This window comes from Crocodylus porosus, unplaced genomic scaffold (assembly GCF_001723895.1).
Source record: "Crocodylus porosus isolate Cpor-Errol unplaced genomic scaffold, CroPor_comp1, whole genome shotgun sequence".
NCBI classification, from domain to species: Eukaryota; Metazoa; Chordata; order Crocodylia; family Crocodylidae; genus Crocodylus; species Crocodylus porosus.
In genome coordinates, this window is record NW_017728932.1 from 16337283 (window position 1) to 16349427 (window position 12145).

The following is a 12145-nucleotide window of genomic DNA, read 5'->3' on the forward strand; positions in this document are numbered from 1 at the left end:
TACATTTCTCACACAGCCTGTGACATCTCTCTTATGACTATTGTATGAAGCTTGTGTGTTAGGTAAAGTCTTGGGTAAAGCGCTGTCTCACTGCAAGACAAAATGATGCCTGCATGAAACATTAACACTGACTGAGGGACAAAACTTAGACCACTTGGCTAAGCTAGAGAGACACGGGGAACTCCCATGAGGGATGGGCTGCCTCAGGTGATGATTTCCTAAAATTCACATTGATCATTCAGTCAGCACATACCACATTCGCAGAGCCACTGCATTAGTCCCCATTTTAGCCTAATACGGTGCAACCTCTCTTCTCAGCTCAAAAAAAAGCAATGTATTTTCAGGGAACCCTATAAAATATGTTCAGCTACTCTGCTGCCTATACACAACAGTGTTAAGATTAGACCCATCCACACTAAGTGCTACACTAGGCAAATCCTAGAGCTGCCTGTTGACTACAGCCTGCACTCAAGGCCCTATTAGCAAAGCTGGACAGGACCTAAGAAAGACAAAACCAGACACATCTTAGAATAAAAGACAAAACCTGCTAGAGGGATTGAAAACAGACAGCATGCATGTCCAGGCCAAAGTATGGTTAGAGGCAAAGCACTGTCTACATGCATACTTGCAATCATGGAGATTAAGGACCTGATCCCTGTGAGTGACCAACCTGCTGCTGCCCTTCACATCGTCCAGCTCGTTCTGCAGCCTGGCACTCTTCTCCTCTTCCTCCTGGAGCTTCCTCTTCACCACACGCAGCTCCTGCTGGGCCTCGCACTTGATGTCATTGGCCACCACCACCGCAGTCTGCAGATCGGCTTGAAAACGCCTCCACTCCTCTGTATCCTCCTAAATGTGGCAGATACATCGAAGCTGAGCATCAGGATGGATGGACCCACTAGAGTTGGGTGCATTACATGCGACTGATTCCTTCATCAGTAATCACTGATGAAGGCTGTGAAAAGCCTCAGAACAGTCCTAAGCCTGTTTTAGATGCTTGGACTCAATAAAGGTGTGACGGGATGGCCAAAATGGGAAGTGAGGGGGAGCAGAGCTTATTTCTGTTTCACATCAACAGCTACATTGCACTGGGTATTCCAAAGTGGGGAAAGTACCACCAGGCCTCTGGATCTTTTAAGACAGTGGCTGCAAATGAAAGGGACATTCATGCAATTCCTCAACTGCTTCAAACACTCCCTTACTTGCTCCCCATTTTGGGGACAAGATGTACTCTGACACACAGGAACCAGGTGATGCTGGCAATTCTAGACCCTGGTATGGGCATCTTTATGGGCACTAGCATTTTTTTTTATGGGAATGTAGTACTTTGTGGGTATATTTATTCCAGGAGTTGCTTCGGGAGACTAAGGGCCATGTCAGCACACAGATCTCCTACTGATGCCGGAGGCTGTGTGCACATGGGCTTTTTCAGAGCACAGACACAAAGCCACGTTATCTTTAGGTCTGTAGCAGAACTTTAGCAAGCTTACTCTATCACCAACTGCAAATGGGATTTGCTTGCCATGATGGTCAGTGATCTGTTATTGAAGAACTCTTGTGTTATTATCTTCTGCGTGTGCAGGGCTTTGGAAAGGCAATATGCCAAGTGATAATGATTATTCTTACTTGTTTGTAAAGGAACGCTTTTGAGATGCCAAAGTAATAGGTTGATTCCTTGGTGCTGGCACAGGCACCTGTACCTGGCAGTGGTGAACCCAGTCAGATACAAACTTGGGTGTGTTAGTCTGTGTCTGACAGAGGGCAATGGCATCTGATAAGAGACTGCCACCTCTTAACAAGCATATTGACAGAAGCTATCCAGCCAAATGATACAAAGCGACTAGACCAGTCTCTACCATGTTTTCCCCATTTAGCCAAAGAATGGGTCAAACTCAGCTGGAACCAAACAGGAGAGTGAAAATGGGGTGGACAGGTGTGTTTAGGTGTTTTGATAGCCTGTGAATGAGTCTCTTGAAGCAGCATGCTGTGCCTCTGGCAAAGCTAGCCTTCCAGGGAAAGTGCAGCTGGTGCCTTCACCCGCGTGAGGAGCATGAGCCTCACCTTCATCTGTTTGGTCAGAGTCTTCAGCTGCTTCTCCTGATCCTGCTTTTGCTCTTCCAGTTTCATCACTTTACCTGGGAATAGTCAGGAGGGAAAATACAATAAGTGGGATGATCACAGAATCACAGACAATGATGGAGCAATCATTGGTCGCAGAATCACAGACAATGGAAGGGACCTCAGAAGGTCACATCCAGTCCAACCCCCTGCTCCAAACAGGACTGGCCCCACCTAGATCATCCCAGCCAAGGCTTTGTCTAGGACAGCCCAGGAAAAGGGCGAAGCGGCATTCTAGGTTATGTTTGCAGGAACAGAGCTGGAGTATTAAACTGAATAAAACTCGCTGTGTCCAGCTGTTAGTATACCAGGGACAGAATCAACAGTGAATCTGAAATGAATGGCCAGCTCCTGGACATTGTCCAAGACATGGGAATTACTAGGATCAAATGCACGGTATGTAGCCACTGGGTACTTTCAGTTTTCCATAAAGCACTGCAAGAAGCAAAGCGTTTTTGGGGACTTCTTTTATCGAACCAACCGTATACAGTTTTAAATAAGTGATGTTGCCAAAAAACCCTTGCTTATTGCATGTTTCCCGGACCATCAATCAGGCAACACTGCAACCGTAGAAGATTGGCAGGAGAAATAGAGGCTTAGGCCACCAGGTGGCACTTTCCCATTCCCGTGCCTTGAAAATTAATAATAGCCGCTAACTTATAAGTGCTTTTCATCAGTAAGCCTCACAAGTGCTCTACAAAGGAGGCCAGCATGCCCAGTTTAAAATCCAGCATCTGGGGCTGTGTGATCCTCCTTTCAGCTGGAGGTTACCAACATGAAAATCTTCCAACTCAGTTATTTCTGCAAGCTGCGTCTGAGCCCTTCCCCCTGTACACATTTGCCTGAGCTCCACGTCTGCTCCACCTACTCTCCAGGTCATTGATGAGCTGGTTGTTGTGTAGCTTGATGGCACGGTGCTGCTCCACCTGGTCCTCCAAATCAAAGATGGTCTCCTTCAGGTTCTTGATCTCGGCCTCGTACTCCAATGTTTTCTCTTGCAGCTTCTGGCTGGTTCTGGTGAGCTGCTCGGCCTGCCGGTCACACAGCTCCTTCAGCTGACTGTACTCTGTCTCCACCTGGAAGGAATGGAAGCAAGCTGCAAAGTCCACCCTTGTTTCTTCAATGAAATCACTCTGCACCACGGCAGATATGGCCTGCTAGAGCAACGCTCTCTCCTGAAGCTGCAAACCCACAACCCCACCAATGAATCACACGTTAAGAGAGTGGTGCGGAAAAACTGGAGCCTAAAAGAGAGCTGTTTTATCCAGATTAATATTTCCCTGCTGCCACTCTGGATCATCAAAATCTCTCTCTATGTGGAGTTACTGAAGGGATGAATGCACACAGTCCTGTGAGCTGCCCCTAGGCACGGGCGTCAGGAGCACGCATCCACGGACCGTGGAAGTGAGAGACTCCCGCCAAATGGAAAAGTGGATTATACAAAAGCAAGGCAGGTGCTGCCCGTTCAGTGAGCAGCACAGGCAGGGCCTGGCTGCAGAAAAGCCTTCAGGAGCCTGTGGTCTTGCTTGGGTGGCACAAAGGTGCAGCAACACAAAACAACCTAACTCAACAGGAGGGAATCTGTAGTTTTAAAACCCAGCAATAAAAATTTAGGGCAGAGACCAAGCACTTGACAGGTTTTACATTTCTTCTTCATACAGATCAGCCCCAGCGAGAAATCCAAAGCCCCCGGGAGCCTCCCCACTTGCTGTGGTCACCTATGCAGGCGAATGGACATCTGGACTTCCTAAATCACCCCGGGCAGGAGGTGCTTTTTGGCACCACTCTCTTCCTCTGCAACTAGTCAACTCTATGGTTCTTCCCACGATGCCCTCCCCCAGCCAGGAACCGCCGTAGATGCTGTTTGTTGCTCCCCCGGCAGTGCCGGATGTTAATCGCTATCGCGCATTGTAGTTACGCTTGCTCGGTGACACCCCGCCGAGCAGCTACGTTCTCAACACCTGGGTCCAGATAATTGCACCACTGATGACAGCAGACTGCCGGGGGGCTGCGAGCACAGGGAAAGCTATGTGTGAGGAGGAGAAAACTCATGAAAAGAGGCAGCAGCATACTGTCTTGGATGCAGCGATATCAGCAAGCGAAACTAGTCATCCCGTAGCAAGACCAATGCCATTTAAGAAGAAAGCAACTAATCAAGCCAACGAGTCCATTCTCCTGCCAGACAGGATTTAGGCCTCATGTAACTCTAACCAGAAGCCTGTAGGTTTGCCAGTGTGCTATGCGATACTTCCTCCCATGAATTTAATTAAGATACTAGAAGACTGGCACATTCTTACTTTTACAAAACATCTCGTTTTGGGCTTGACCCTGCACCATGAAGTCAACTGACTCAAAGGCATCCGGCCATTTCTTTCTCATGCGTAGTGACATTTGTGGGATCTGTAGTCACGGAATTCATGATTTGATAAACCAGCTGTCTCCACCATTTAGCCCGAACTTAACATTTGTCCTTCACTAACCCTCAGCAATTGAGTTTGCCTTGATTACAGAGCTGGGTTAAATAGCAAAAACATTTTCAGATATGTTTCTTTAACGAAACATCTAATTCGCGTTGAGTGTTTGCTCATTCCCCGACTATTCTAGTAAATGCATTTGCTAGCGAGAATTGATGTGAAAACAGTGAATTTTAAGCCAGATACTACAGAAAGAAAATGTTGTATCTGTAAAAACAACTATTTATGTCAAAAACTATTCTAGGAGTTTATACGTGTTTCTGTTTTTTGAGTAGGCAATATCACGTGATCTGTGCATGCCATCAAAACTAAGTCACTTCTCTCAAATACCAAATCTTGAATACCATGAATTGCTCACAAACAACCTAGCAAGGAGGGATTATTCAGCTGGCAAATTCTGAATAGGAAATACATTTTAAATCCCCTAAAATCATCTGCAGATCATTTGTCACCAGAAAAGAAGGCAAAGTTCATAGACTTGATTGGTCACTAGAGCTTATTCATTGACCTCTACTTTATTACTGGTGTTTGGGGCCTGAAGACACCTCTGCTTGGTGCAGGGAAAGAGGGCACACAGCATAAAAGTGTAGTGCTCTTCTTGCCTTACCTTGGCCAGCAGCCCCTGGGCCTGTTTCACCTCGCTGCTTGCCTTCAACAGCTCTTGCTTGAGCTCAGTGCAAGCCAGCTCCAACTGATCCTTCTCTGCATGGGCCACTTTCAACATCTCCTGCACCTCAGAGTTGTCAGTAGTACATCCTACCGCACTCATCTCTGCAGCCTTCTGTTTCTCACTCTCTAGCTGAGTTTTGAGGGACCCATTCTCAATCTTCAGGCCTTCTAAGGCGATTTTACAGTCCTCCAGAGTCTTTGTCACCATGCTATTGCTCTGCCGTTCTGTTTCTAGAAGCCTACTGAGCTTCTCGTTTTCCTCTCCTAGGCCCTTGATCACCTCCTGGGCATCTTGGTGTTCTCTTTCTAAGCTCCGTAAGCTCCCGGTTAATTGTTGCTGGATGTTGAGCAGCTTCTCTCGTTCAAACTGCGCTTTCTCGAGCAGTTCTGTGCATTTCTGCTCCAGCTCCAGGACCTTCCCCTCCTGCGCTTTGGTTTCTTCGTTCTTGGTTTGCTCTTGGAGGAGCGACATGAGCTTTTCATTTTCTTGACTCAGCTGCTCTGTTCTCTCTCTGTGCTGATGGAAGGAGTTCTCCAGTAGAGCCTTCTCTTCCACCAGCTTCTCGTTTTCTGCCGTCAGCTCCTGCACCATTTGCTGCTGGTCGGACAGCTCTTGCAAAGTGGCTTGCAGCTCTTCTGCAGTGCTGTGATGGTTCTCCTCCATTTTTTGTATCCTCTCGGTCAGCGAAGCCACGGAAAGGTCGCTGATGTTATTTGGAGAACTCCCTGAGGTGGAGCACCTGGAACCCTTGAAGGGGTTGCTGTTTGAGGACACTGGCCTAGAAGGTATATCTGCTATATGTTCAAAATCAGATGCATCAGGCGACAAGGAGGCTTTAGTCACGTCACTGCTAGAAGAACCCGAGTTGCGTAAAGCCCCTCCGTTTGGACGATGCCTGGCCTCATCAGGTTCACCTCTTACTAGGTTTTTCGTTGGGCTTCCAAAACTCGACTCTTGGGTGGTCGGGGTTGGGAGACTGCTGTCCCCTCCGCTGCTCACCGTCGTGTCCGAGAGGGGGGAGTTCTCCAGATAAAGCAGCTTCTCTTTCAGAACGCGGTTTTCTTCCCCCAGGCTAGCAAGCTCTTTTTGAAAAGTCCTGTTTTTTTCCTGAAGAGTCTGTATTAGCGGGTCCATGTCACCAGGTGACAGTGGCAACATGTCTAAGTTTTGATCTAACACACTGACCCCTTCAGAGTTAGGTGAGCCTTTGTCTTTGCATTTCTTCAGCTCACTCCGGAGTTTGGTAATCTCCGAGTCTTTTGTCTTTGCTTCTGCCAGGAGCTCCTTGACCTGGGATTCCAGAACGGCCTTCTCCCCGGTTTCATTTTCTTGCTTGGACTTGGCCGAGGGGCGCAGGTGTTTGGTAGGCGTAGGCGTGCCGCTAGAAGTCGGGCTGGGCTGAGTTTTCCGAGTGTTAGCTGGTCCACGCAACACTGCCCTCTCTCTGGAGACGGTGGACGGGGTTTCCCGAGGAGCTGGAATCCCTGTGCGCTTGGCTGATGAAACAGCTCCTTGAAGCAAAAGACAGAAGAGAGGAGACAAATTACCTCATATGCCAGACAAGTCAACATCTACGTGACCCATAACAACACAGCTATGGCCTAGAGCCAGCAGGAGAAAACACCTGGGTGTCGGAATAGCTTCACACCTGGCCAGAGATCTGGATTTCTACTTGACGGACGCTCGTATTTATGTTGTATTGCTTCCTTCCCCCAGAAAGAAGAAGAGCCTGCCAGCCTAGCTTGCTGCGCAATGGGAAGCATAATCTACAGCGTTTTTAAAGTCCAACCCCAAATGCCACAATATTAATTATATGACAAAAACAATGGAGTCTTTGATTATTTTAATTACATTATGCTAATTGCATTGAGATGCTTAATTAAAAACTGACTAACGGTTCCTAAAAGAAAGCCCACTAACCAAGGACAGGCTGTTGGCTTTCATTATCAAAATGGGTTTTAACAGCGTGTACAAAATTAGCATATTTGCATTTTAATCACTACTGGAGAGTTTTAATGAGAAAGAAAATTAACTGAAAACCAACAGGTAGAGATGGATAATGGGCAGGGACAGGTTTTTGTTCAAAGAAATAATTCAAAATCTGCTTGGAAGGTGCAACTTATGTTACTCACGGGCCCAAAATCCACCTGGTTAGCACTGCTTCCCAGCATGCTCAATGGAGCAATGGTTTGCTCGACTTACACGAAGGGCAGATGGATCAGAGAGCTGCTTGCAGCACAGAAAGCATCTTGGGTTTATTGGGAGATGACTTGTATTTGTTTTTTTTGGTTGGAAGCAGCAATTATTTCAAGGCATGTGACCCTGAGAGTCACCTAAGATAGAAACCAAAGGCACGCCTCACTGGAAAGCTGGGAATCCCTGCTTTCCACTAATAGATGGAAGTTCCCTCCGTCTTTCAAAGTTCATGAGATGGTATCTTAAAATCACATCATCCCAGTTATATTCTTGCATGCTGTCCTGTGCTTATTGGAGAACATCTTGACCTGACAGCTAGACAATGTCCTCAGCAAGGGAGCTGGGTCCTCATACAGAGCTGGTGACAAAGGGTTTCTGGACTAGAGAAAGTCTTACCACTGGAAAGGCAAACAAGGAAAATGCTGTCTCCGCAGCTTCACAACAACGCAGAAAACAATATAGGGAATTCACCCAGAACTTTTCGCACTGTAACTATCTTAGCCAAGCACTGGAAGAAATTAAGTTTTGTAGGATTTGGAAGCCTTTCTCTGGATGACGCACATGAAGCTCCTATACATGTGAAGGGCTACTAGTGCCAAGGGGAGACACTAAAACTCAGCTGCTAGATGATTTTCTGGCTCCCGTGTTACCCAACAAGTAGAGCCCAGATTCTCCCAGGACTGAGAAAGCCCCAGCGAAGATCTGGCGGGGCGCTGAAGAGTTAAGGTTGCCCACACAGTGTTTGCTCAGCAGCTCTCCAGGGAATGCAATACATTTATGAAACCCCCACAACCAGGGGCATCTTCTCCTTTCTTCCACGCACACCCACACTGCAGCCAGCACAATAAGCACTGTGGGGGGGGAATGATGAGCAGGCTGAAAATACCCCTTGAAGTACAGAGAGGGCTTTTCTCTGGAGGAAGCACAGTAACTTCTCTGTTATGGCCAAAGCATGATAAGGCAGAAGACAAAGGCTGCAGTGTTTATGGGAAGAGATAGCAGGAATATTCTGGCCCAACTGCAGACAGCCCACACAGCCAGGCTGCATTTAGTCATCTACAGCTGGAGAAGGCAGCACGTCCCGCCAGGGAGCTGGGAGCCGCCTTGAAGTGCAGTGCAAGCAGAGATGGTTGTTTTTCCACTGCATTTCAAAGGGTGCCGGAGGTTCATGCTCACTTCCCTTGTCACATTAAGGGAGTGCAGGTGCATTGTTCAAGCCATGGGAGGGTCCCACTATCTAAGCCAAGGGCTGGCACCTCTCAACCGCGTTCCCATCCAGCGCAGGAGGAGAATGAGGCCTTTGGTTTCTATGCAACTAAGACCACAAGACGGAGGATGTAGGGAAACAAAATGATCTGTGTGATACGAGGCAAGTGTCACGCCCAGCTGAGGAAAGCTTAATACAATTTATCTCCAACGGAGGTTCAAATGCGGGAGCCCCAGAGGGCAAGGGGCCTTGTCCAAACCTTAGCCGAACCTTTCATGCTCCACAGTGCATTGCTCGAAGCCAACAGCTTCCTACCACGTGTGTAGAGCACGGTCAAAGCAACTATAATCACACCACAGATTTCAGGCATGGAAATGCATTAGGGGTGAAAATAGATGGGCACAGGCCGAGGGGAGAATTTAAAGCCCGGTGTTATTTCTTGGATGGTTATTAAGCATGGGGGTTGTTACAGCCAGTTGCAAACCATACAGTCAGAGCTGGGGCAGGATGCACTGTATGGGCTATTTCAGCCAGCGGGCCTGGGCAACACAGCCACTTTTCCATCAGGGCACACCTGAGCCACGGTAGGACAGAAAGGGAGCATCACCCCTGCCATGGGCTGTTCCATGTGCAGCAAGTTTGGGCCCCTCAAAGCTAGTGACACAACCTCGTTGCCAGCTTAATCCCAACAAGGAGGTTGCGTCACAATGTGGAGCAACGTGGTCACAACTGATGCACCTGCCCGGCGTTGCGATGAAACAACGCTGTCCCTGAGAACAACGCAGCCGCTCTGCTGGCAGGCCCAGGCAGCCTCTCATTCCAGGTCCAGCCGGCCTCTCGTTCCACCGCACGATGACGAGGATTTCACAGAAGAGAGCCGTAAGTATCCAAACGAAGCACATCTAACCAGTACAGGCTGCACTTCACCAGCGTGCCAAGCAGCACAGGCTTCAAACCCAGCTGAACGTGCCAGCAAGGCTCTCAGGCTCCATGCTCTGCTGACTTGTTCCCTATAAATCACCACGTGTTTGCCATCTCTCAGCACTGACAACCCTGCCTGCTTTCTCCTGCTGTTCACGTGCCTGATGCCTCCTTGTGGGGTTGCAAAGACAAGGGAGGAAGGGACCCCAGAACATACACCAAGGCGCACTCAAAGCACCGCACTACACTTCATTCCACGGAGGATGCTTTCCGCACCTCAGATGGAGCGGACCCATGGTTACTCAGTCCCGCAGCCTGAGGCCACTGCAGAGCAATGCAGCCAGGCTGAGGACCACCCCAAAGCACCGGAAATGCAGGACAGCTCCGGTTCCCTGTTGCCCCCAAATCCCACCTGCCTCTGATCAATGCTGCCCTTCGGAGCAGGTGCTGTCGTGAGGGCTCTTGGCTCCTGGGGGGCTGCCTGCTCTCGCCCTGGGATGCCGTTGCTACTCTATTCAGTTATTCAGAAGTAACTCGTGATGCTCAGGCACTGCTTTGCATTTTCAAAGTGCTTTAATATGACCAGACCGAGCTATCCTCAAGTCCTTTGACATGGGCAACTGTCATGTCTGCTTTAGAGGTGGCGAAACAGAGGCACAGGGAGGTAAAAATGCAGGTCTCCTGGGGAGGATAAGAAAACCAAGAGTTTCTGGCTCCCACCTGCTCCTTCCTTCTCCAGCTCACAGCACCCCCTGCCAGTGGATATTCCCTGCCTTTCAGTTCTTGCCAGAAGCAGGACTTTAATGAGATAAGGCTTGGCTCATCAAGATGGTCTGGAGCCATTTCAATCCCATCGCTAAGGCCTGCTGCAGCATTTCTCCCTTAGAAGGCATGCTTCGGGTGGCACTTCACAGCTTTTCCTCATTATGCTTCCACTCTATTTTTGTGCTAAGCTCCCCACATCTGTCACAGGAGCTTGTGAGGGGCACCCAGTGGAAGGGCACAACTCCCTGGCTCCAGGCTGGAATGCAAGCCAGCTGAAATCACTGCCTCGTTTAAGGCCTCTGCTTAGAAATGAAGCCCGTGGGATTTGGCAGTTGCAGACATGACTAATACCGATAAGGCAAGGACCAGGCAAGGTGGCAAATATCTTGGCAATGCTTAAAGCCACAAGAGCTGGTCTCAGATCCATCTTACCCTCTGCTTGCTTGGCTTATGAAGCCTGTTATTGTATGCTGGCAACACAGAAAAAAGCATTTTTTTTTTAAAACTATAACCTGAGTAGCTGCAGAAAGCCAGTGGATGCCTGATAGCAAAGCTGGGAGGCAGATAAGAAATATCTGCCTCTTATGATAGCTGCGTACTCTGTTTTGCACAGCGTGTTGCGAGAGCAAGGGAGAAAATCTTACAGGTGGACGGACGCAGATCCATCGTGCTTCTACGCGTAGATTAGGAGTCACTTGTGAAGAATACCCGCGCTTTTGTGCAAGACGTTAATCAGAATGACCACACGTCTTCCCCTGCGAAGGTTCAGAGGTGCAAGAAGGCCACGATTCCTGCTGGACGTGGGTATTTCCGTGTGCTTTGTGGGAGGTTTAGTTTAGTGCATGCACGCACTTTAAGACAGCGAGGCTGGACATTCGGTGAACCGTACAGTGCATGACTCAGACTGCAATGGTACGATACCTTCCGTGGTTGGTTTTTTTTAAACAAGCAACAGTGAACACATTGCATGTCGAGAGCAGTAAAATAAATTACTGCCTGGCCACAAAGCATGGTAGGGCTGCAAAGTTAAAAGTCTTTAACACGGCAAGATGACAAAAAGCGTCTGCAAACAAGTCACTGTGTTTTTATGGGCTCTGTCCCATGGTCCTCCCCAAAAGCTGCGTTTGCGACAGACTTGCCTTTTTTACTCTCTCCCTCCCTTTTCTGACCAGTTCCCTTTCTTATGCTGGTGGGATGGAGGGACAAAACCGACAAAAATGAATGAATGGCTAGGTAAAGAGGATGCCAGCTATGGTGTATGCATGAGATGGTGGGTGGTGATGGGTGTAGGGGTCCATCAGAAGCATACTAGCAACAGTCTTTTTATCTTCGCCTGAAGGCTGCCCTTCTTCTGGGGGACATCAGCTGGTGATGCAAGCCCAAATAGCACGAAAGTATTCTGCTGAAGAATCAGTGGCAAGTCAGGAGATACAACCTGTTTCCACACAGCTGGTGCAGGACTGAGACTGCCAGGGTGCCATAAAGTCTCTACCTCAAATTACAGATGAGCTTTGGCTGAAGCTCTCAAGTGCTAACACCTGCGGTTTTGTGCACTGGAGACTTCTGCATGGCAGCTGCCCAGAGAGGCATGCTTCTCCATGCCAGGCAATCCCTCACCTCTTTAAATGTTCATGTATCACAAACTGGGCAGTTTACCTCCTGATACTTCCTGCTGGTGGAAAGCTGAGAGCAGGCATGAAACCAGAAGCCAGGAAAAATTCCAGCCTTTCTCCCTTGTATGCGTCTGCAGAGACAAGACAGCTGCCTTTTCTTCTGACAGCCTCCTTGATAGCC

The 12145-nt window shown here is 48.6% G+C and overlaps 1 protein-coding gene across 5 annotated transcripts in view; it reads right to left on the reverse strand.

Annotated features, from left to right (window-relative positions):
• Window positions 1-12145, reverse strand: part of SPECC1 (sperm antigen with calponin homology and coiled-coil domains 1) — a 117303-nt gene that overhangs the window by 47917 nt on the left and 57241 nt on the right. For all 5 annotated transcript variants that reach the window (XM_019545771.1, XM_019545769.1, XM_019545770.1 and 2 more), the window contains 4 exons: window positions 5200-6773; window positions 2987-3194; window positions 2062-2135; window positions 671-849 (listed from right to left, as the gene is read on the reverse strand). In XM_019545771.1, coding sequence (XP_019401316.1) covers window positions 671-849; window positions 2062-2135; window positions 2987-3194; window positions 5200-6773 — 2035 coding nt within the window. The remainder of the gene's footprint in view (window positions 1-670; window positions 850-2061; window positions 2136-2986; window positions 3195-5199; window positions 6774-12145) is intronic.